This window comes from Culex pipiens, chromosome 3 (assembly GCF_016801865.2).
Source record: "Culex pipiens pallens isolate TS chromosome 3, TS_CPP_V2, whole genome shotgun sequence".
NCBI classification, from domain to species: Eukaryota; Metazoa; Arthropoda; class Insecta; order Diptera; family Culicidae; genus Culex; species Culex pipiens.
Genome location: NC_068939.1, coordinates 9,209,963 through 9,235,425, shown reverse-complemented (window position 1 = coordinate 9,235,425; position 25,463 = coordinate 9,209,963). Strand labels below are relative to the sequence as shown.

The 25,463-nt window shown below is 36.8% G+C and overlaps 1 protein-coding gene across 3 annotated transcripts in view; it reads right to left on the bottom strand.

The window, feature by feature from the left end:
* Window positions 1-25,463, bottom strand: part of LOC120426804 (glycogen-binding subunit 76A) — a 29,813-nt gene that overhangs the window by 2,660 nt on the left and 1,690 nt on the right. Inside the window, exons 2-5 of one of the 3 annotated variants that reach the window (XM_039591597.2) lie at window positions 6,724-6,756; window positions 5,039-5,129; window positions 4,896-4,973; window positions 2,864-4,450 (exon numbers count right to left, since the gene is read on the bottom strand). In XM_039591597.2, the coding sequence (XP_039447531.1) occupies window positions 2,864-4,450; window positions 4,896-4,973; window positions 5,039-5,113 (1,740 nt within the window). In that variant the 5' untranslated portion in view covers window positions 5,114-5,129; window positions 6,724-6,756. Of the gene's footprint in view, window positions 1-2,863; window positions 4,470-4,542; window positions 4,686-4,895; window positions 4,974-5,038; window positions 5,130-6,723; window positions 6,757-25,463 lie in introns of those variants that run through there. The other 2 variants (XM_039591592.2, XM_039591603.2) reach the window with 2 other exon arrangements.

The following is a 25,463-nucleotide window of genomic DNA, read 5'->3' as shown; positions in this document are numbered from 1 at the left end:
TTCAAAATGTGAGCAATTCTGTAACACTTAGGACAATGATTATTTTTTGTATTTTTTGATTTGGATGAAACTTTGTTTGTACTTTTTCTATGACCAAAGAAGACATTTTGCGTAATTAGTTTGTGGCTGTAGCTTGAGAAAGGATTTTCTGATCGAATTAGTGTCTTCGGCAAAGTTGTAGGTATTGTTTAAGACTTCTAAAAAAATAGTTATACTTGACAAAATATTAATTTTTTTAATTCAACTTTTCAAATTTTTGTGAGCTATAGCACAAGTTGGTTAAAATTCATAGTTAAATTTTTCGAAAACATCATGATTTTTGTAAACTGTGGAAAAAAAAGTTGTTTCCTTTTAATTTAGAAAAAAAATTTAGGTGTACTATATTTTGCACCTGAGCAATTCTCTACGAAATCGATCTTTTTTTTTTTAATTTTTGTATTTTTTCATCCGGCTGAAACTTTTTTGGTGCCTTCGGTATGCTCAAAGAAGCCTTTGCATCATTAGTTTGTCCATATAATTTTCCATACAAATTTGGCAGCCGTCCATACAAAAATGATGTATGAAAATTCAAAAATCTGTATCTTTTGAAGGAATTTTTTGATCGATTTGGTGTCTTCAGCAAAGTTGTAGGTATGGATAAGGACTACACTGAAAAAAATTAAACACGGTAAAAAAATGTTGATTTTTCATTTAACTTTTTATCACTGAAACTTGATTTGCAAAAAAAAAACACTATTTTTATTTTTGGATATGTTTTAGGGAACATAAAATGCCAACTTTTCAGAAATTTCCAGGTTGTGCAAAAAATCTTTAACCGAGTTATGAATTTTTGAATCAATACTGATTTTTTTTTCAAAAAAATCGAAATATCGGTCGCAAAAATTTTTCAACTTAATTTTTCGATGTAAAATCAAATTGATAAAGTGCACCGTTTTCAAGTTAAAGCCATTTTTAGGTAACTTTTTTGAAAATAGTACATGTTTGCTTACCTTTGAAATTTTTTTTTTTCAAAAGCTGACTTACATTTCAAAAGGGTCAAACATTCAATATTTATTACCTATTATTACTGTAGCGGAACATAAACCATAAGCATAACATAAAGCTATTTCAGCACAGCACTCAAAAACGATAAAAATGCATATCCAGCTTTTTAAGCGAAAATGGCGTTCGAATGGTGAACGCCCGAAATGTCAAAATCACGCAGTGGTACCAACATTACGAAAAAAGTGTGCCATGGTATGACAGCCGCATTTATTTTTCTAATGTTGGTGCTACTGCGCGATTTTGACATTTCGGAGGTACAACATTCGAATGCCATCTTCGCTTAAAAACCTGGATAGGACATTTATGCTAACATGGGCAGTATAGGACCTTTAAAAAAAACCTCTAGAAATATTTCCTATACAGATTTTCAAGCGAAGATGGCGTTGCTTATGGTGAACGCCCGAAATGTCAAAATCTCGCAGTGGTACCAACTTTAGATAAAAGGTGTGGCTGTCATGTCATAGACTTTTTTTGTAATGTTGGTAGCACTGCGTAATTTTTACATTTCGGGCGTGCACCATTCGTAACGCCATCTTCGCTTCGCAAAACATAAATTGTCAAGAGATCATTTTTTCGATGGAACAACTATGGTCCCCTTGTTACGAGCTGTCAAGTAGGACCTTTTCTGTCAAGACCGCCGCGACATTCTATATAAACTCATGCAGGTTGAACCCGGTTAAAAATATTCATGGCTGCAGAGAAAATTAAATTCTGAAGACCTTGGGCGTTAGAGGGTTAAAAAACAGCTGTAGAGCAATTCCATGTCAAATAGCGAATCGGTTGTACCGGACCCTTTCCGATTTTAATGAAACTTTGTAGACATGTTATCCTACACTTATGTAAGCCTCAACCATAAAAAACGAGTTATTTTGAAAAGTTATCAAAGACAATCTTATGGGAAATTTTACGAGCTTTCCGGTAAAAATATTTTCGATACTGACAAATCAAGTCAGTCATATAAAAATTGTCAAAAACCATCAAAAAACCATTTTTCAGCATTTTTATGAAAATTTTGACGTTTAGAGTACTTTAAAAAAAAACAGTATCAGTAAATGATTTTTGTATTTTTAAGGTGAGTTTCTCCATCCTGTATTTTTCGTGGGTCTTTTTGTAACATCTTGGGCCATTTTCACAAAAAATTTGAAAGAAAAAAATCGTGGGCTCGCCTTCTAATTTGACTTTTAAACATAAAAATCAAAAAATCTCATAAAAGTGACGTGTTTTTTTCGTTTGTATTTGACCACTTTGTGATACGATGAAACGGCTTCGAGATGCAGCGATATCTTAATTACGTAATACAAACATATTGAAAACACTTACGCCCTTCTCAACTGTCATTATCGAGTGAAACTGGCTCAATATACAAAAAAATGGCTTACAGTAGTACCTAAAAAAATCCTGTTTTCGGCTGAAATTGCTCTGTAACGATGGCAAATATGATTGTCCTTTTAAAAATGAAGTTTTTTTTTCTTTTTTCAGCAATTTTTTTAAATTTTGATTTTTCCAGAAAATTTAGTTTTTACCAACTTGTGGCATACCTTTTTTATATCATCTAAAGCATATCCAAAAACGAGAATTTAAAAAAATGTTTATTCTGCGCAATTAAATACATTTTCATGTAAAAAGTCGAAGTTTTTATAGAAAATCCTTTCTCAATTTACGGTTTTTTGAATATTTTAAGATCCTTTCAGCTACCAAAATGGTTTGAAGACTTGTATGGACGAACTAATGATGCAAAATATCTTCATCAATCATAGAATCGTTGTCCGAAGTCTCAGAGAATTGCTCTCATAAATATAATCGAAACTAGAAAACTTACGGTGAAGGTAAACTTGTCGGAGAAACCATCGCACGAGTTGTCCACGTACGAGGCCTGCAGGTCCGAGAAGCTGCGCCAGTTGTCGGTCGTGTAGCGCACGTACACCGACTTGTGGAAGTCGAGGTTCCGCACGCGCACCGTACCGGTAATGGTCAGGTTGATCGGGTCGGTCACGGCGGCGTTCTCCAGGTTGACCTGCTTTTCGCGCACTCTGTCGAGGAAGCACGGCAGGGCACCCGGTTGCTGGAACAGCGGAACCAGCACCCGATCGGCCCGCGGACCGAGACAGATTTGCGTCTGCACGGGTTCCATGTTGATTTCCAGATCTTCGTACGCCTGCTTGGGCACCTTCGGGACTTCATCGACGAACGTCTTCACGTCGGCCAGATCCAACCCGAGCACGTCGGCAAATCGTACAATCTTTTTCCGACCCGGAGTTCCCGGCGGGGTTTTGCCCGTTTTCAGCGACGAACATCGTCGGATTCGCTGGGGTCGACAAAAATCTTCATCCTCATCGCCCGACGAGAGTCCTTCGCGTTTGTGTTCGCTTGGTGCTGGCTGCTCTTCGGGTTCGGTGCTGCAGTTCTGCAACATCTTCTCAACTTCGGCCATTTCGACCTTTGGACTGTTGGGATCCTCCTCGTCCGGTTCTTCCTCGGCATCGCCGTTGATGAACTTCAACACGTCAATGTTGTACGTCTGGTTGAGCTCAAACTTGGCCACCGTCGATTCCTCCTGCATTATTGTCCCCTTTGGCATTACGGCGTGCCCGTTCGCTAATACTTTCCCATCGTCCGTTTCGTCAACGCTGCTGCTGCTCGGGGGCACGTCTTCCATCGTGACGTCCTGCAGTGTGCTGTTCGAGTTGTTCGAACTCAGTCCGGTGAAGGTCGAGTCGTGGGACTCGGTGGACTGCGACGGTGGTAACGATTCCGAGCAGCTGTCCGAATCGGCCGTTGCTGTGCCGAGTCCGCTGGGAAGGTGACCGTTCTGGTGTTTCTTCCTTCGAGACGTGGGAGATGAGGCGCCCGCCGCCGTCGCTACCACCGTTGGTTCCGTCGTCGTCGTTGGGGTGGATTCCGTTGAGGTAGTTGTGTGTTGTTGTGTTCGGGACGTGGTCGGTCGGGATGCCGCCGCGATGGAACCCGATGACGGATCCGAGGTAGTACAGTCGTAGTAATCACAACGCTGCTCGGCGTCCGAACTCTCGGGGTCGTAAAACTGGCAGTCGGACGATGAACCCGTACTCGATGGACTGTGCTCTTCCTGGCTGACCTGCGGTGTTGAACAGGGTGAGGCGCACACGTAGCCCGATTCCGGGGCAATCTCTGCCGGTGTGGCCGTGGCCGTTTCAATCAACGGGAGGTACTCGCACTCTTCAACCGGTGAACCCGGACTTTCGATCTCCATGTCAAAGTCAAAGCAGGAATCGGCCGAATCGTTGGTCACCACCAGTCGGGATGGCTGTGAGCTCGTTACCGCCGCAGTCTCCTCCTGTGAAAGCCATGTGTTTTCGGCGTTGTAGACGCCGGTGCTGCTGGCGCCGTTGCCACCGCCGGTGATCGGCACTTCATCGTCTGCATTGCCCTGTAACGAGTATTTAACCCTAATTAATCGAGACTAGAGGCTGGTGACTGCTCTAAGCTACTGGTGGATGAACGATTTTTGCTTGGTTATACTTTTGGGGGTTGGCGATTAGTGGTTCGCCTACCGAACAACAGTGGTGGGTCGAATTTGGGTGTCGATGATGGGTTCCGATTATTTGTGTAGACACGTGGTGGCAGAACATGGAAAGCAGGGAGAACATGCGCACCGGAGCAAAAAGAAAGAGAAAGAAACGGGTAAAGAAGTAACATCAATTCGGCCAACTGGGTGAACGGAGAGGTCTGCCTGCCTGCCAGTTCTGAATGACTGAGAGACTAGAAGTGACGGTAGCGGTAGTAGTTGATGGTTGATGGAATCTAGAAATCACTACCAGGGGGGTGTTAGTGGAAACCGGGCGGTAAGTGACCACGTGGCGGGACTAGCTCACCTGGGCGCCAAGTGTCCGGAGGCGAGACTGGAGGCTGCGAGCGAAGGCTTCGGCGCGGCCTCGGCAAGACATGCCCACCTGGGAAGGAAGGAGAAAGACGATTAGCTGGAAGATCTTGCTAGTTTGATAATAGAAATGCTCACCGGAAGCAGCGAGGTTATCCCACACGGTCTGTCAGGTCCTCCACCGGATGTCGACGGATCGCCCTGAGTGCTCATGGAAACTAGACAGTTTCTGGAAATAGTAAAGAAACAAAAGGAGTTTGTCAGGAAATGTGATTCAAAAATACGATTTTTTTGGGTCATGGAGGACGAAATTCAACGTGAAAGGCTATGCGTCTCTATTTAAAAAAGGCGAATTATTGAGAAAAAAAAATCGTTTTCTCTCTTTAAATACTTTAACACGGTCAAAAGTATGTAAACAGAGAAAACAAATCCAGAGTTTTTTTTGAAAAGGTCCTATAAACATATGAAAGACAATAGCTTATTGGTCCTTTTAAAAAAACTCTAAATGTCCTATCTGAATTTTCATTTTAATTTGCAAACCTCACTTTTTCACAAAAACTTGGCACACACGAGCTCTGTCAACGAATGTCAAGAAAAATCGAAGATTCTCTATATTTCATTCAATTAAACGAATATCTGCACCTAAAATATCAACTTGCGCCGGTTTCAACATGTCTTCAAGTAAATCTTTAAAAATAATATTTTTTCCCTTTTTTGACACACATTTTTTTGTTGAAAATATTCATGTTGGATAAGTTTTAGAGCAGTGATTACCACAGTGATGCCAGCGAACCACATGAGAAAGCTGAAAAAAAAACTTGGTTCTTTGTTGTTCTTGTGAACATTCGAATTTTGTTGTGAATGGTGACTGAGCGATTCGTTCGTCTTCACTTCGTCGTCACTTGAATTCTACAAAAAATTCTATCACCTTCCATGACTGCATTCAAATGATTGCGGTCACCACACAGCACCGCACATGCCAGAAAGAGAGAAAGAGAGAAAGAGAGAAAAAAAGAGAAAGAGCATGTGCCGAGCTCTGCATCTGTTCGTTGGAATTTCGTGTGCATTCACTGACGGTTCCATCCGATTTTATTGGGGACAACTAAGCTCAAAAACCATTTTAAAAAAAATCTTTTTAAAGTTTTAATTTAATTTAAAAATTTTGCGACAGCTTCTGTTCCGTTCAATCAAGCTCGTATTTTAGATTTGAACTCAGTCAATTTTGTTAATAGAGTAAATAGAGCTTGTTTTTAGATTAGATATTTACAATTAAAATCGCCTACTTGGATGCATGAAATGGTATAACATTGTCAAAACATGGAAATTGAGATTGTTCAATTTTGCTTTTTTAACCGAAATTTGCTACCGAACAAAATTATTTTTAGCAGTCATGTTACAAACCAACCTTTAATAAAAAGAATCAAATAAATCTAGAAACAAAACGATTAAAAATCTAAATCTATAAAGCGAAGAAAATAAGCATTTGCACTCGAAAAGCGATCGTAAGAGCGTGGGAGTGATTATTATTTTGGTCATAGGTATCTGTTTTTTTATGGCTTAACCCAAGCTTGGAGGTGACTTTCAAAGCTAGCTTCTCTCTCACATAAAACAATACGAAAAACGATTTCAACGCGTTAAAAGAGTATGTGGGTAAGTAATACTGGCAAAAAGATAATCGAATCAATTAGCGTGAAACAAAAAATGCAAAAAGAGTAAGCGAAAATAAAAAAAATACTCAAATTGGTGCTTCAGAGTGGATGTATGTATAGAAAGAGCAGGAAGGAAGGGAAGAAATTTATAAAAACCTGATTAGGGTAACCCACCACCAGATGTACAGGGACCAGGCGTCATTGAATCTAGAAGAGAAGAGAAATGAAAAGTAGGATTTGAGTGGAGGTACGTGGAGTGATCGGGTAAGCTTAAGGACAAAGGACAGGAAAAGCAGATGTTGAAAAGGAACATAAAAATGAAGTAATGGAAACAAACTTATTCAAACATGGAAATATGTCTGTCATCTTTCTATTACGTTACCCTATTCACCCTACAAGTGAAATTCCAATAAAATTAGATTTATTTACTCGCAAAACAAGTGGCAACAGCTTTTGGAGCGTTATATAACACCCCTAAAGGTGCACCGAATTGCAGTCCAAAAATAGCAGAAAATCCAATTTATGTGTGACACTTTTTTCTTCATTTTCCCCCCGAAAAGTGGTCCTCGTAACCGTATTGAAGCTTGTCCTCCGGCGCCAGAAAAGAGTAAACCAATCTGGCAAAAGTCTTCTGGCGCGTGGAAATAAATTATTCATAATCGTCTTTGCTATGGCCATAACCGAAAAAAGAAATGATCGAACTCCGTTGGCCTTATTTCTGCGTGTTTTTGAATTGGACCAATTAACTTGTTCGATATTTTCGGGGTTGTAGATTGAACCAATATAATCAATCGGCCGAGAGCAAAACAAATTGATGATGGTGGCGCCTGGTTGATCAACCAAAACATTTTTTAAATTGATAATTTAGGCTTTTATCAGTTTGACAACCCACGCTGCATTTTGTTCACCACATGGCTTTCCCTTTCACCAAATCTTGAGAGAGTGGCAAAAACTCGCTCAAAACGGCATTCGACCATGCGACTCCATCGCGCGCTCAATTTAGCCTAATTCCTCTCACATATTTTTTTCCAAGTGTGTGTGTAATTTGAGCAGGCCTGCTCTTGAAATTGAAGGTCAAGTTCAGCGTTTCCGCGCTCTCTTTTTGATATTCACTTTCCGTTTTCTTGCTGCTTTTGAGCCGTCACGTTAAGCAATTTACCAAGCGGTCACATTTTCTAATCAGGAAGCAATCTTTCGGAGAGGGGCAAAATTATTATCTGCCAGGAGGGGGGAAACGACCCCCGCGCTGCCGGTTAGCGGCATCCCGGCCTGACACGTGCCACCATTTAGGAAGAAAATGTGAAGATTTCACCTCCGGGTGACCTCTGGGAGAGGTGGAAATGGTGGAATTGGTGTTTCTGGTTTGGTATAGATTGATATTGATGTTAGTTTATAATTTTCGTTGACATAATTTTTTTATACATGTATAATTTCAAATAAAAGCTTTCAAAAATAAATGAAAACTAGTCAGAACCTAAAATTGCAGTAAATTATTGAAACAAAAAAAAAGATTATGATACAAATTGTATTAAAAAATAAACTTGAAAACAAGAAAATTAAAATGTCGTATCAAATTACAGTACTTGTTCGGTAACTATAAGATTTTTAAAGTGTATGCTCGGGATTTTTTTGAGTTACTTTAATTTTATTTATTTGTTAAGAAAATATAATGCATTGACGTTCAGGCTTTATGGTAAATTGTTGTAACTTATAGAATAACAATAGTTTGGACAAACATTTTGCTAAAGATTTCATCAAAAAGTTGAAAGAGGGATAAAGTTACCCCTAACATTTTGAAAATGCCGGTTTAATTTTGTTTCAACGCTTGGCATGACTCGAAGCATTTATGTTTATGAATGTTTAAGCTTTCAATTCATTCATTAAAAAAAGAGATTGTGATAAAAATTGTTTTAAAAAATAAACTTCAAAAGAAGAAAATAAAAACTTCGTATCAAATTACAGTACTGTTTTGGTAACTAGGATTTTTAAAAGGTAGGGTAGAGTGGGGAGACTTTATCCCCTTTTTGTATCGCACATACTTGTCAATTTCTCACAAAACTATGAACTTTTTGCATGAGTTGAAAACTTAAACATTCATCTATGTTTGGCTAATAAGGGTTTTTCATCATGCCAAGCGTTTTAAAAAAATATTTTAAACCGTCATTTTAAAAATGTTAGGGGTAACTTGATCCCCCTTTCAACATTTTGAAGAAATCTTAACCCTCTACAACCCAACCCCGCCTCTAGACGGGCTTCGATTTAAAAAATCGCCAAAAATCCATTTTTCAACCAATTTTTGATCTTCAAAAAGCATTGGAAAGAAGAACTTTTTATTTTGCAAAATTTTAGGATTGGAAGTTTGACTTGTTTTATTTGACTTTGCCAATGTTTTTAAAAATGTAATTTTTTTAGGGGTCGACTTTGGCTGTGTTTTTTACTAACATTTCCTATATTTTAAGTAAAAAGAAGTATGCAGTAATTTTTCTAGTGCCCCAGACTATGCCTCTACGCATTTATTTACAATTTAAATGATAATGGTTCCATTTTATAGCAAAAAATGTGAAAAACATGCAAAAAATTTAAAAAGTTACTGTAAAAACATGAAAAAATTAGATAGGTAAAATGTAATGATAGGAGGTGGTAGAGTAGGCCAAACACTACCAAAAACAAACATAAACTTAACAAGATAAATGCAAATTAAAATACTAAAAATGAAACAAGAAAAACATAAAAAAAGAGAAGTAAAGTTTTTTGTAGAACAAAAGTTGCCTCCTGAACACGGGAAAAATAAAAATTTTCGAAAAAAAATTTGGGCAGTAGAGGGTTAAGCAAAATGTTTCTTATTCATCCAAACTTTTAATTTTCTATAAGTTACAGCAATTTCACATAAAACCTGTACGTTTGTGTTCAAAATATAACAAGTTTAGTATGTAAAATATTTAAAAACTTAAAATATTATTGTTCAGACCAAAATTAAGCATGCTTACAAAAGCTGGAAATTTTTGTTTACGTAACTTTTGAAAAAGGTTCAAACTGCAGTAAGTTGTGTACAACTATACTAAAGAAAACTATGTATGAAAACCCAGCCCAATTAATTAATCTTGAGGCTGATTCCAGTGACTGTAAAAATGCAGGGATCAAGTCTCTCTAAACGCACTTTTTTAAACAATTGATTGTAAAAATAGTATGGCGATAAATTTAACATCAAATGCGTAAGGGTTTTGGAGTTGATAAGTTTATCAAACAATTCATGTACAAAACATATTTTTTTGAATAATTTTTTAGTGTTTTCTATACATATCAAAACAAAGAAAAAAAGATCTCTTGGAAGTTTTTTGCAGCCCGTTTTAGAAAAATGTGTGTAACTCAATCTGAACATTTTTTTATTTTTTTCTTTGTTTTCTACATCGAGTTTTAGTTAATTTCGCACAACTTTCTAGAACAAAGCTAATTGTTTTACCCACATGCTAACGAGATACAGGCTTGGGATCAAGTGTCCCCGGGGATCAAGTCTCCCCACTCTCCCCTATGCTCTTGATTTTTTGAGTTACTTTAATTTTTTTTTGTTAAGAAAATATAATGCATTGACGTTCCCCTCGTCATTTTTCGATCAGCCCAGTTAACGAGCAGTATTCGGTAACTGGGCTACATTCTCTGCCCAGTTACCGAACAAGTGTTGTATTTAAAAACGCGATATTTTTAAGGTTTTGTATAGCTTTTTATACCACAGGATAATGCTTTAAAAATCACAAGTTTGGTTTCGTTTTTTTTTTTTTATAAAAACTATAATTTTTTTTTTAAAACAGCGCACTTTTTGCCTTTCTTACTAAAGAAAGGTATAAATTTTTTATGTCTTGTTTCTGTCTACTTTTGGGTCGTTGAGCTCAAACACGACCTCGAAAATGTTCAAAAGTGTGGAAATTGCAAATCCAAAGAGGCGGCCAAAATGGTGGTGATTTTAATACAATCAACCTCGCAAATTAGACCCCAAAGCAAAACCCAAAATTTATGTAAAAAATGAAAAAATAAAAATTAAGTTTTTTTTTATTAACGCAGTCCAGACTCGATTATCCGAAACCTCGATTATCCGAAGTTTCGATTATCCGAAGTTCGATTTTCCGAGGGTTTGTATGGGACTTCGGATAATCGAATCACGAACAATTTTTTTTTCTTTTTCTCGTTTTAAACATCAAATTCGAGTTCTGCAACCCCATTTTAGTCTTATTTGAATAGTTGATTGCCTATTAAATAATAAAATGCATTTTTTTTTTCAATATTTCAACACCGCCATACTGGCCGCCATCTTGGAATTAAAAGTTTTAAATCACTTTAACGTAGTTTAGGGGTCATACTTAAGCTTGACAATAAAAAAATAGGCAACGAAAAAAAATCCGAATTGAATTTTTTCCGAGACACTCGGATATCGAGTCTGGACTGTATTTGATTATCCGATTTTTTTAGAAACCTTCAGATAATCGAACCATCGAATGAGCAAGTCTGCCATGATCATGAGCGTTATCCGAAGGCCTCAAAAAATTCACTTCGGGTAATCGAATCTTGATATATTTTTTTCATTGATACTTCCTTCATTGAATCGGCAATCAGAACTCGGATTTGATGTTAAAACCAGGAAAAAACAAATATAATGTTTTTTTTTTCCATAATTCAACCTTCGGATAATCGAAACTTCGGATAAAAGAGGATGGACTGTAGTATAACTTTGTAATATATTGGGTAATATCTGCTAAAGTTGCAACATTTTTGCACACAATTCAAGTTTTTTTTCCATCCTATAAAATTAATGGAGCTTTCACTCGCTATAATCATGGCCTGCTGCTAGAAGAGCAGTAATATTTAAAAAAAGGCCGAAAATCGTTTTTTGATAAATTTAATATTTAAGTGCATTTTATATGCCTTGGCCCACGTTTTACATCAATTTGCTTCAACTCGGAGACTTGTATCAAAATTTTATGCCAATTTAAATTTTAATTCATAAAACCTTTGTAAGCTACCTAAATAAAATAAATTGTATAACGTTTATTAATGCATTCCTAGTCAAGGCTTTTTAATATTTTTACAAATTTTGAATTTTTGGAGTACAAATCGGAAAAGACGTAGAGCTTCAGAAAAACAGTTTCGTAAATTCAAACAAATTTGAAAATACTTTCAAAGGCACACGATTGGGTTTTAGGCGTTAAAACTTCGAAGAAACTGGTTGAAATATTCAAAAAATTTCGTTGAATTATGATAACTGAATAATACATGCAAATTCCTTACTTTTATACATCACAATTTTGTAGAACATTGCTACACTCTCAAAAGAAACCCCGCAAAATTACAGGACACACGTTAATCGCAAAATCTGTTTTATTTTTCAAGAAGCTAAAAAGTTGTCAATCATACTCATAACACAAATTGGAGGAAGGCGAGCAACAATCACGAACCTACCCGGAAACACGTGTTTGCTCTTCAAAAGGGCACTTGTAGCACATGCGTGTTGCGTTTCCGGCTTCTGACATCTCCATCTCCATCTTGGAAATTGGAAGGAGGAGCAAGAAGCCCACGTGGATGGAAAGGATAAAAGTACAATCATGGTGAATGTAATGATGTTTTTTTAGATCGATTGTAGGAACCTTTTACGTCATAAGCAGTATTTTCAAAGCTTTTTTCGTAGCATTCATAAATATAAACTAACCGAAGAAGCAGCCGTCACATTGTCACAGCTGACGGTTTATAAAACAAACGAGTTACAACACCTACATGAAAATTTATTGCTTTCCACTTGGTGACAACAAACGATGAGAGTTTTAAGAGTGTTGATTAATTACTTTGAAGGAGAGACGAAGAAGCATTATGACTGTTTATGAAACAACTTTGTTCGGTCAGCAAAGGATTTAGGAATGTAAATAATCAACAGTGAATATTATTGAGAACGTACAATTTCACCTTTAACCTTCGACAGTTTTTATGGCAATACTAAACTAATTACAAGTCCACGTAACACTACCATGTCGGGATCGCGTGTCCTCGGCGAGTGTTTAGTGTGAACTGTTTTAGCGCCAACATCTCCTCTCTCTCTCTTCCCCGCTCAGCTGATTATCGATGGCCAGCCAAGTGGCACCAGTTTAGGTAAACTATTTTGATTCGCTTCCAGATCCAACTGATAACGAGCGACGAGTGCCACCGGCTCACTATTTACACCCAATTAGAGACTGACTACGCGCGAACACTTGAACTAATCAGCTGAATCAATGTTTGGCCACTTCAGAGAGTGACTTTCGCGCCGACCCACGACTTGTAACAGAGATGGGAGTTGATGATGGCTTTCGGTTCGTGTAGCTTGCCGATGATTACAACCAGACAATACATCATCCCAAGCGGACATTAACGCACGCACGCACGCACGTGGTCTGTCTGTGTTGAACATAAAACTCAACGCGGTCGTAAATCACCGAGCGTCTCCTCCACTCGACACCTTTTGGCTTCGACTGTCGGTGATCGACGACGCGCGTCCACTTGGCATCGCTGTACAATGAACAGCCAAGGGTTAGCACTCACTGAATGGTATGTAAATCAAGCAATCAACGCAGATGATTTTGAACAAGAAAACCTCCTACTACTCTAAAGATATTCCGAATGAAATCGAGAGTAAAACACGGTTCATCGCCATTCGCGTTACATTCCTTGACTTTTTTTTGTGGGGAATCAAGGTTGGTTCTGTTGTTGAGGGTCGGGATATTGGACCACGCCACGCCATATCAAAGGGCGGCAGGTTTTCGCAGTAGGGCAATCAATTTAAGACACCACGAGCACGTGATGCTCTCGGGGGGATTGAAAAATGTGACAAAAATTGTTTCAGGGACAAATTTATTTCTGGTTTGAATGACTTCGTTTGTTATACTTTGATGAGAAATTAAAAAGAAATTTTACGTGGAATGTAGAAACAATTAGACAATTTTAATGCAGCTGTTGAAAAAACTACTGTGCTACTGTTTATAGTTTAAGGGACACAATATTTTGGCCAAAAATTGCCAAAGCTTTTTGCCGAACAGTTCAACACATTTCCAAAATTATTTTAGATTGAGACAGTCATACTGTTTCAAAATTTAGACTTTAAATTGCCATCTTAAATTTCTCACAGTTGAATTTTTTTAAACTGTGGATTTTAAATGAATAATAAATTATGGTGATTATTTTTTAATTCTAACTATATATTTATATTGTGTTTTTTTTTTATTGCAAGAGGCTATATAAACGCAACCGTCAAACTCTAAAAGGAAAATTGTGTAATTTTCTCAGCTTTTCGAAAATATGTTCTGCTTTGCATTGATTCTTTTTCCTCATGAAATATTTTTAAATTTCAAAACATTAATAACATTGAAAAAAAATCATCTTAAAATTTATATTTTGAAAACAGATCACTCTAGCAAAAAAAAAAATGTGTAAAGCCAAATTGTTTATGCATCTAGTTAACAATTTGTTTGATTTGTTGATACGATTTTGTACCATCCTACAATTGTTCTACAACTATTTTATAAGTTTTCGAACAAAAAACAATTACTAGATTTAATGGGATTTTCTAAAGAAGGTCTAACCAAATTAAAAATAATATAAAATCAGAATCCTCCAAAAATTACATGGGACAATTATACGTATAACGGCTATGTGCTACTATCAAAGAATTTCGAAAATTTTGATATTTGGATATATTTGGAAAACTTAACTTTTAGTGATAAAAAGAGCATTAATCGAAAAAAAAATTCTGATGTACCGTTTTTTTTCTGAACAGTCTTAATCACAGCATACTACAACTTTGCCAAAGACACAAAAACGATCAGAAAATCCCTTCTCATGAAACAGATTTTCGAATTTCATTAAGTCAAAAATAAATAAATGACAAAACGTTTAATGAACTAGAAATAATTTGAAATGAATTTTCCTGACTTGATAATAATATTTAGCATGTTTGGGATAGTTTAAAATGATTTTGAATTTTCGTATAATTAAAAAAAAGTTTATTTTCGCAAAAAAAAATATTTATTATCCAAAGCCACGATTATCCGAATTTTCAATTATCCGAAGTTCGATTATCCGAAGGTTTGTATGAAACTTCGGATAATCGAATCATGCGCAAAAAAATTGTTTCGCGTTTTTTTTTATTTTCTTGTTTTTAACATCAAATTCGAGCTCTGCGACCCGATTTTAGTGAAATTCGAATGGTTGATTGCCTGTTAAATAAAAAAATGCACTTTTCAATATTTCATCACCGCCATTTTGGCCGCCATCTTGGATTTAAAAACTCTAAATCATTTTAGAGCAGTTGTCATACTTAAGCTTGATTATCAAAAATAGGACAACGAAAAAAATTTTTTTTTGTGATTCGATTATCCGAAGTTTCGATTATCGGAAGTGAAATTTTGCCAAGGCCTTAGATTTTTTAAAGTAATGATTGCAAAACAAGTTGGCTGTTGTAAAATGCATTTTAAAACACTTTTTTCATTCCCTCTCCATCGACTTTGGTCAGAGTTGAGGGACGTAATCTTGAACCATGAAAAATATAACATGCGATTTTAGTTGTCTTGCAATAAGGCTGGTACAATTTTTTTTAAAAGCATTTTGACAGTTTGAACTGTTTCGCTAATTCTCAGATTAATTTTAACTTTTTAAATAATTACTTATTGTTTCGAATTTTGCAAAATAGTTCCAGCTGTCAAAATGCTATGTGCACTTTTCAAATGATGCTGCTGATTTAATCGTGAATCAAAAAAAGTTTTTAAATATTTAAAATTATTGTTAGTACCATTGCATTTCAGTAAAATGTTCAGAAAAGATTTTGTAAAGATTAGTAAATTAAAAATTAAATAATATCACCAAAGAGTCTAAGTCCAATTTTTGTATGTGTAACAATTTCATGACAGCATTTCGAAATAGTCAAGCTGATCTAATCACCAAGATCATCACCACATACCAAGCGTCCCCATCGATCACACGCACATCAGCATGGTTCGCATGCGACAGCGTTTTTAATGCCGCTAAATCAAGCGAATGTCAACGGCTCATTTCTCGGATGCTTTACAATCTCACACCACGGCCAATGCTCATCAAATTGAGCGTCTTTTTCTCTCTCTATTTTTTTCTTCTCTTGTGGGAATTACTAGCAGTGTGGTTCGACACTCATTAACTGATCTCTAAATATCAAAATCTACTACACTCTACCCCCGGTGATTGGTCACTTTTTCGTTTGACACTTTCTAGTTTGTACCCCGCTGGTTTGACAAAGTCAAACTAAAAAGTGACGAACTGTCACTTTTTACACGTGACTCACACTCACTATCAAACCAAACGTTTGGTATTGACCATCTTTTTTGTGGCGCCATTACGGAGTTTACGGATTGCCCATTCTTGCTAGTTGAAGTCATCTCTTTGCGTCGTCCTGAGAATCGTTCACGTCGTTCAAGTCCTGTTGTCGAGGACGACGTCAACGGCGTTTTTTGAGTGTGCAAAAAAAAGATCATTCAAATTTATGGTGTTTTGAATTTCGGCCGCTTGTTTTTCGCAAACGTTGCGTCGACTTTTGTTTGTATCGAGGACCGTCGTGTGATGTTCTTTGTTTTTGTCTGCGATTGCCAGCTCGTGTTTGGATTATTATATTTTTAACATCTTAATTTTATTCGCGCGTGGGAAATGCGTTTTTCTCGCTTGGTTTTTTTCCTCAATGGCGCACCAGTCATATGATCGAGATGAGGTGTGACGACAAACCTGGTGTAGGAACCGGCTGATCTGGTTGAGGCGCTTGAAGCATTCAACGTGCGTTGAGATCCCTTCAATTTACTGCCCATTTTTCATAATTGGTTAACAATTCAAATATTTCTAAGTTGTTCAGACTTTTGTTATTAAAATGACATTTGAAGTTCCTGGCAGGAATGTTAGTAGGCACAGGTTGCTACTAGGGCAGCTGGCATGCATCTCAAATGCATGCACAGGGTAAACCAGCTGCCCTAGTAGCAACCTGTGCCTACTAACATTCCTGTCCTTTATAATCGAGATCTACAATCTGACATGGCGGGCGCCGTTGGTGGTCAATGACTGTTAACTGTAAGCAATTGATCTAGTTTTAGCAATCATGGTGTTTTATATTTTCTGCGCATGCATGTTGACAAAGCATGACTAGATCGTTGAAACCTATGATCGGTAGTTCTGATAGGATATTACGGTTATGAAATCATGATTTAGAAATCTTTTTGTTGAAATGTATTTTATGTTCAAATTAGAATAAGAAGGATTCTCAGTGCCACGCGCCTCCATCGCCGTCACCAGAATATCCACGTTTCATTTCGTTCTAACAATCGTCCACCGTCAGCAAACTACGTAGCTAATATTGGATTGGCTGCCTCCACTGTTACGTGTCTAGACTGACGTTTCGATCGCGTGCAAGTCCAATTAGGCAATTCCGTAATTTTCACTTTCATTCGAGCATCAATGCTTGCACACCACTCGTGTGTTGCGTTGATTGCTCCTCCTTCTCCAGAACAGTTTCGCCCAATTGGTGTCGATTGACCCACTCGGTGCCCTCTCCGAAAACGCTTGAATGTCACCGCAGTTCCTCCATTAAATCGTTGTGACGCGCAAGTTTTGGAACAAACAAGCCAGCAACTTCTTGCATAAGTCGCTGCCTACAAGCCTAGAGAAGAACATGACACCGTGACGTAGAGCCCAGAATAGCGGATTTGAGTTGCTTCCTCCCGAGATCACACGCCCTCTTTCTTCGTCGTGGCCACGGTGGCGACATCGCCGCCATCCCTCGAATCACATGCATCGGTGATGACTGACTCGGAATCCGAGGTATTTTTTACCTGCTGATCTGCACGGTGCACCCAATTAGCAGTACCTATGGGTATGGGTATTAGGATGTAACAAAAATGACTTTTTGGCGGGCATTCAGGGGTTTGTTCCGGTGGGCATACTGAGCCTAAATCCCAAATATGAGCTTGATTGGACGTAACAGGAGCTGGCGCTCCGCCCTTCAATTTTAAATGGGATTTAACCCGTAAAAAAAGATTTTTTCAAAAATGTCACTTTTTGAGGCATTTTGGCCACCAATGCGTTTACCAAAAACATCACTGGCGTGTAGGCCAAATCCTTGCGCATCTTTTGGTATATATAACATTGAAGTTTGGAGCATCCTGGAGCTCGGTACAGACCTTCAAAGTTTGGCATTTTTTCAAAAAATCGGCCCCGGCAAAAAAGATATGCGTCGCACCTCGCGACGCCCGAGACGCCATTTGATTTTGCTGGGACCGATTTTTCGAAAAAATGCCAAACTTTGAAGGTCTGTACCGAGCTCCAGGATGCTCCAAACTTCAATGTTATATATACCAAAAGATGCGCAAGGATTTAGCCTACACGCCAGTAATATTTTTGGTAAACGCATTGGTGGCCAAAATGCCTCAAAAAGTGACATTTTTGAAAAAATCTTTTTTTACGGGTTAAATCCCATTTAAAATTGAAGGGCGGAGCGCCAGCTCCTGTTACGTCCAATCAAGCTCATATTTGGGATTTAGGCTCAGTATGCCCACCGGAACAAACCCCTGAATGCCCGCCAAAAAGTCATTTTTGTTACATCCTAATGGGTATAGGACTGGGCGATCTCAACCAACCACGTCGGCGACAACGATCGGATCTTTGGTACAATGTCACTGTGTCTCTCTCTCTCTCTCTCTCTCTCTCTCTCTGTTTATATCGCTCGCCCCGTGGCTAATAATAGCGCGGATCAGCTTACGATCTAGACATTGAGATTCTAATTATATAATTGACGTTTTGGTGGAGACACTGTGGTGGCACCGTTGGCAGCAATCCTCAAGGCAGAAGAAGTTGAGTCTTCTGTGGATTTCTTATGGAAGAAGGAGCCTTAATCGTTATCGAAGTTCGATAGTTTTTTTGTATTACCCTGTGATAGACTCAGAATACAAATTGATAATGCATAGTTTGAAATCACATCTTTAAATTGAGGCAGATTCAATGAGTTGCATTTTGAATGTTTACTCCAACAATATTAATTCTGGGAATAGCGGTAGCTTTTGTGTTAAAATTGGTAAAATTTTCATCAGTTTCAGTTGAATTTCACCTTTTTACACATTATTCAGGTAATTTTTTTCAAAATGAAATAATATTAAGCCAACCAAATTTCAAACAGTGTTGTAAATAAATGATAGAAAAAACTATCTTTTGATGATTCTATCAGAGGATATAGCGACCACCGCTATAGCTTGTGACTTCTCTTTTTTTTTCTCGTGGAGAGAATTTTCTCGAACGCGGGAATTTTGTGGCTAAAGATTGTGAATGCGGCAATGAGAAAAAAAAGAGAATGTCACACGGAGTTGTGAAAATACGAGATAGAGATCGGCAATGCTTTTTGCTGGAAATTTCGCGGCGGAAAGAAGGGTAGTAAAAGTAGGGAGATGAGATTTCGGGAAATCAAAATTGTATAAAAGATGGTTTTTTGGTAGATTTTAGGATCGAATTAATTGGAATCTACACCCAAAGGAAAAATATATCTCAAAATCTGCAACAGTGGATTTGCTGCAGAAAATGTCACATTTTATAACATTTTTTGCAGCAAGCCCGTAGATCATTTTTGCCCGCGTGTAAAAATTTCAGCGATCTGCAGTTCTCACCAACACATATAATGCTGGCCCGTCCCCGAGCAACACTCCAAAGAGAAGCATATGTTGGTGCTCTTTCACTCGCTTTTCATCAAGCGTCCATGGCGCGGTGGTAGCGTGTCGGATCAATAACCAAGAAGTTGGTGGTTCAATCCTCGTTCTGTAAAGGTTTTTTTTGTGAAATACAACCAAAAAGCCGTCGGTAATGTCGATAAATGTCGGTAACGGGCAAAAATGTCATACTCCTATATCGCAAAAAATGCATGAGGACAGATTTCATGCAGATTCTGATATACTTTCATGCCGCCATGCATCACAATCATGCGACTGCCAGTTGGGTGTATTAATTGGGTTTTAGAGAGGTAATTTAAAAAAAATTATTATTATGATTATTTTTCATCCTTTATTAGTTGGATTGCTTATTTAACCTCGAAACCTTTTTAATATTTCAATAAAAAAAATAGCGTCCTCACCATTCATCATTTTTCCCCCCTCCCATAAGGCGATTGCAAAACTTTTTTTTTTTTTTTTGTGAATTCCTAGGAATTCATGTAAATATAAAATTAAATAATTTCATGTAACTTCATCGAACATCTTAACCCTCTACAACCCAACCCCGCCTTTAGACGGGCTTCGATTTAAAAAAAACCGCCAAAAATCCATTTTCAACCAATTTTTTAACTTTAAAAAGCATTGGAAAGAAAAACTCGTAAAATTTCAGAAAATTTCAGAGTTGGAAGTTTTACTTGTTTTATGTGACTTTGCCAAAGTTTTTAAAATGTCATTTTTTAAGGGGTTTAACATTGGCAGTGTTTTTTACTAACAGTTCCTATATTTCCAGTAAAAAGAAGTATAAAATAATTTTTCTAGTGTCCCAGGCTATGCCTCTACACATCCATTTACAATTTAAATGATAATGGTGCCATTTTATAGCAGAAAATGTGAAAAACATGCAAAAAATTGAAAAAGTTACTGTAAAAACATGAAAAAATTAGATAGGCAAAATGTAATGATAGTAGGTGGTAGAATAGGCCAAATACTACCAAAAACAAACATAAACTAAACAAGATAAATGCAAATTAAAAAACTAAAAATTAAACAAGAAAAACATAAAACAATTGAAGTAAAGTTTTTCGTAGAACAAAAGTTGCTCAAAATGACCTCCTGAACACGGGAAAAATAAAAAAAATCGAAAAAAAATTTGGGCAGTAGAGGGTTAAGGACGTATAACACTACGACAAACAAACAAAAAACTCGCAAACAAACAAACTTTTTGACAGTTTAGCAGTTTGCCTGCATTTGTTTGCAGAAACGTCAGCCTCATACATTTGGCTTTGTTTGCGAGTTTGGCAAACTGTCAATCATAAAAAAGTGCGAGTTTGTTTGTTTGTTTGCCATAGTCTAAAAACTCCTTTACTTTGGCATATCAGAACTTCGACGTTCAATTACATCCCCTAAAAGGCGTTTTCAATTGAAATTGAGTAGCAAATTGCTAAGGGGTGAGCAAGCAAGTTCCCATAACAATGTTTGAAAAAAAATTGTTCAAATAGCGATGAACGAAAGATTCGAATACAGTTCAGATTCGATTATCCGAAGGCCGCGGAAAAAATTCACTTCGGATAATCGAATCAAGAAAAAACATTTTTTTTTGTGTCTTGTTTTTGACTGTTGGGGCTTGGGCCACAAACATGCTCCAAAGTGATTTAGCATTTTTATTCCAAGATGGCGTCCAAAATGGCGGTGCTGAAATACAGAAAAAACATGTTTTTTGTATGCTAAAAAAAGCAATTCAAATTTGACAAAAATTGGGTCGCAGAATTCGAATTTGATGTTAAAAGTAAGAAAATAAAAAATATGAAAAAAAATGTTTTTGATCATGGTTCGATTATCCCATGTTCCATACAAACCTTCGGATAATCTAAACTTCGGAAAATGGAGGCTTAGGATAATCTAGTCTGGACTATATCGAATCACGAAATAATATCTTTTTCGTTGTCAAATTTTTGATTGCCGAGGTTAAGTATGACCCATAAACTACTCTAAAATGATTTATAATTTTAAATCCAAGATGGCGGCCAAAATGGCGGTGCCTAAATATTGAAAAAAAATGCATTTTTAATGTATAGGCAATCAAATATTCAAATTAGATCAAAATGGGGTCGCAGAACTCGAATTTGATGTTAAAAGAAAGAAAATAAAATAAAATAATATGAAAAAAAATGTTTTTGGTCATGATTCGATTATCCAAAGTCCCATACAAACATTCGGATAATCAAACTTCAAATAATCGAAACTTCGGATAATCGAGTTTGGAATGTATATGAGAATTATCCATCAAAATATAATTTTTTGCCTATTGTTTGTTTGCTTTATTTTTTTTTTGAAAAGAATCGCAACATTTCAAATTTATTTATCAAATTGCCTGTTAACCATACATTTTGAATTTTCATTTACCTTTGATTTTTATATTTTTTCCTAAATTCCATTAGGTGGATTAATTTCTCCCTCACCATGTCCCATTCAGAGATCTCTAGAAACGTTTGGCAATGATCTTGGCTTTGAATTTGGCTCTCCCGTCACCCCCCGCTCACCCCACGCTGCTTGTCAGCCACATTATATATCAGTATTGTGGCCAAAGTGGCGACAAAGCCGTGACAGACAGTAAAATTTACGTTACCTAATTACAGAAGCCTCGTACGTGTGTGTGTGCAATTGTGACTTTCTGAGTTTAAGGACCTCTGTGTCACTTTCATTTGGGTATTCCTCTGGGTTTTCACAAATGTGGTGGCATATGGTGGGATGATTAGCTCGAAAAACAAAGACATAAACAGTTGGTGAACTTTTATGAGGATCGTCAAAAAATTACCTATTGAATTTCCATTGAATAATAATTTTGAAGAAATTCTGAAGTGATGTTAAAAAATTAGTGGTAAAATTAAACTCCATTTTAAATAAAAAAAAAGAAATTATGTTTAAACTTTTAGCTAACAAACGCAAGATATTTAAAAAATGTCTCTCAATCAAGATGATCAAATCAAGCCCAGGTCCAGGAACAACTCAATAAAAAATGTGTTTAAAAATAACTCGAACCAATAACTCGAAAAGCAAAACAAAATATTTCCAAACAAAGCCAACCAGGATCCCACCTGATGCCACTGAGAACTGCATTGGTAAACACCGTTGAGTTGAGATTAAGAAAAATGAAAATAATAACAATTTTTAGCACGCCCTCCGCGGATGCTGCCAGCCGTGCCACTGCAAGTAACTGATTTGTTTGTGCCAGGACAGATCAGGTCAACCATCACAGAGTGAAAAACGTAAACAGAAAGCGATTTTGTGCAAACACCAGCAGGATTTTTCTTCTACTTGCCGATGAAAACTGAGTTCTAGAAGCTGCTTTGGGATGAAATGCAGTTTTCCTTACACTGACGTAAATTGAACGCAAGTTTGGAAAATCTGTCACAACATTTTCCCGTTACGTTACATCACCCACAAGAGCAAAGTTTTCACGTGGTGCAATAACCTGTACGAGCGCAGCGAGGAAAAGTGCATCCTTTTTCCGGAGAACAATCGAGAGAGAGGGGGAGAGTAAAAATGCACCACACCAACAGAGAGAGAGAATAGGATAAATAGAGAGGCAAACCCCCCCGTGTCAGTGGCCCCAAAAGAGGTCATTGAATGCAGCTGATGCAGGCAGTTGAGCTTTTTCCCGAATCCTTTCGGTGAGGTCAAGTTGAGTCAAAGTAGAATTGGGTTAACGAACGGGTTCCTCTGATAGAAGGTGTCGAGTTTCTTTGTGTGTTGTGTGAAGAACGTTTCTAGAATGCGCTCGAGCTAAGTAGGCGAGGCGCCATTCTAAACCATTTGCAAGGGAAAAAGTAACGAAAATCTTTAAAAAATTAAAATACATTTTGAAAAATCGAAAACAATAACAAACTTATTTTTACCTTCACCATGACGTGTAAAATAAGATAACAGCACTAGTCTCAAAATTGCACAAATATGTACGTTTACGTACAGCAAACGATAACATCAATGAGCATCATTATCGCAACGTGTTACCTTTCCCAAATTTCATTCTAAGGTAAAAGCGCTGCGTGTCTTGGTGTGCCGGGTAAAATGGTGAAGTGCAACGTAACGCAATCGATTTAGCTTATCAGTTGGCAAAAATAGTCAGTTGATTTAACCCTTCGCCTGGTTACAATTGTTTTGGGCAAAACAAAATTTTTTGAGAGTTTTTTGAGAGTTTTTTGTAGAATTCAGATTTTTTATCAATTTTTCATAGGCGGTTGCAAATATTGTATTAGAAAAATTAAAATATCCAAGCATTTTTTCCTTTTTTACTGAGGAATGGCTACAAAGTCACTTGAAACACCTCCTAGATATACCTTCACGTTTACAAATCGACTCAAGGAGGCATTAGACTATGGCAAACAAACTCGTACTTTTTTGGGGTTTGACAGATCCAACTGATGACGTCGGCCGGATCTTTCACCGCATGATTCTTCAAACTTCTAATAGGAGGATTTTGTTTGAACTAACACAAACAGATTATATTTAATTTTTTAAAGGAGGACGGAGCCAATTCACTAAGGTGGTAATGGTATTTTGTTTAAAAAATTAATAATCCAAATCTGTTATTTTTGATCAGTTGAGTATTTTTATCTCCATGTCCTGTTAATTTCCCAAACTAAAATTTGGTATTTTTTTACCAAAAGCCCTTTAGTATCACTAGTTCTTCCATTCAAATCTACTTATAATTATGGCAATTATCCATACAAAAAATGTTAAAATATATTTTAAAATTGATACTTTGAACACGATTTTTTCGGATCGCATTAAAAACGTGCTATGTAAAGAATTCCAGACAAAATGTGAGTCGTGGATATTTTTATTTATTTTTCACATGAAAATGGAATGACGCCAATTTTTTAGTTTTCTTTTTATTTTTTTAAATACTAAAAAATTAATCTTTTCAGTTACAACACAAGTAGAAATTCTATTGGAACGGAACGGAATCGACGTAACACCTTATAATGTGGCCCTCTTAAACCTTGCGGTTTCGTCTACGGTTCCACAGGCGTGTATCGTTCTTTTTGCGACAAGACTCCGCCTCCCGGGTCTCCTAAGTGTGAAGGTATGGCACGGGGAGAGGGCACCGAATACCTATATTAACACTTAGAATTTTTTGCGTCCGCCTCGGGATTCGAACCGGCGACCTCTGGATTGTAAGTCCAGTGCGCGGTCCGATTGATCCACACAGGCAGACTATTGGAAGTGCGGCGATTTTTAAACAAATCGTAATTTTCCGATCGTGCAAATATTTTAGAATCGTGCAAATATTTTAGAAGTTTTTTTATCGAACTTTTCGATGAAGAATCAAATTTAAAACATTTTTTTTAATTTTCATATTGTATCTGTGAACTTTTTGACACAAGAAGTTATATTCAAGCTTGACCAATTCTGAAAATATTGTAATTAGAAAATATGAGAAAATTTACCGTAAATTTCAAATCTAAATTTTAAAAATAGTTTTGTCTTTGAAGATAAGAAAGTTTGTTTTATTTTTGACATTTTGACAAACAAAAATAAAGTAGTAAAGTTTTTTAGGATGGTACCAAATCTGTTACCGGAGATATGATTTTCTGATTTGTCTGTGGATTTTTGAAACAAAAACTGAAGCATTTTCGAACTAAATGTTATAAAACATTATTAGATGCAAAACCAAGCTTTTAGACATTATTTTAAAAATTAAAAAATCGCCTAAAATCCATTTTTTCAACCAATTTTTGATCTTTAAAAAGCATTAGAAAGAAGAACTCTTGAAATTTTAGAAAATTTATGGGTTGGTAGTTTTACTTGTTTTATGTGACTTTGCCAATGTTTTAAAAAATGAAATTTTTTTATTAGCCAACTTAGGCTGCGTTTTTGCCTTTCTTACAAAAGAAAGGTTTAAGGATTGCTTTTGGAAAAACGCTTTTTTTAGAAATCTTGAAAAATTCGTACACGGCGAGGATTCGTCCCAGGAAAAAATCCTATTACTAAATTGAAGGTTTAGATGCGCTCTTTCGATTGAATTTTGGCCCGAAACCCGGAACTCAAAGTCTGATTTTTGAGAGCTCTTTTTCTGAAATACATGAGCGATGTCTGTATCCGCTCTTAAAAATTTGTGTCTTCCATCACTGGAAAACCGATCGTAAAACCCACAATTTTTATAAGTCAGATCTGTAGCCGTGGGGTCGGAGACGAACA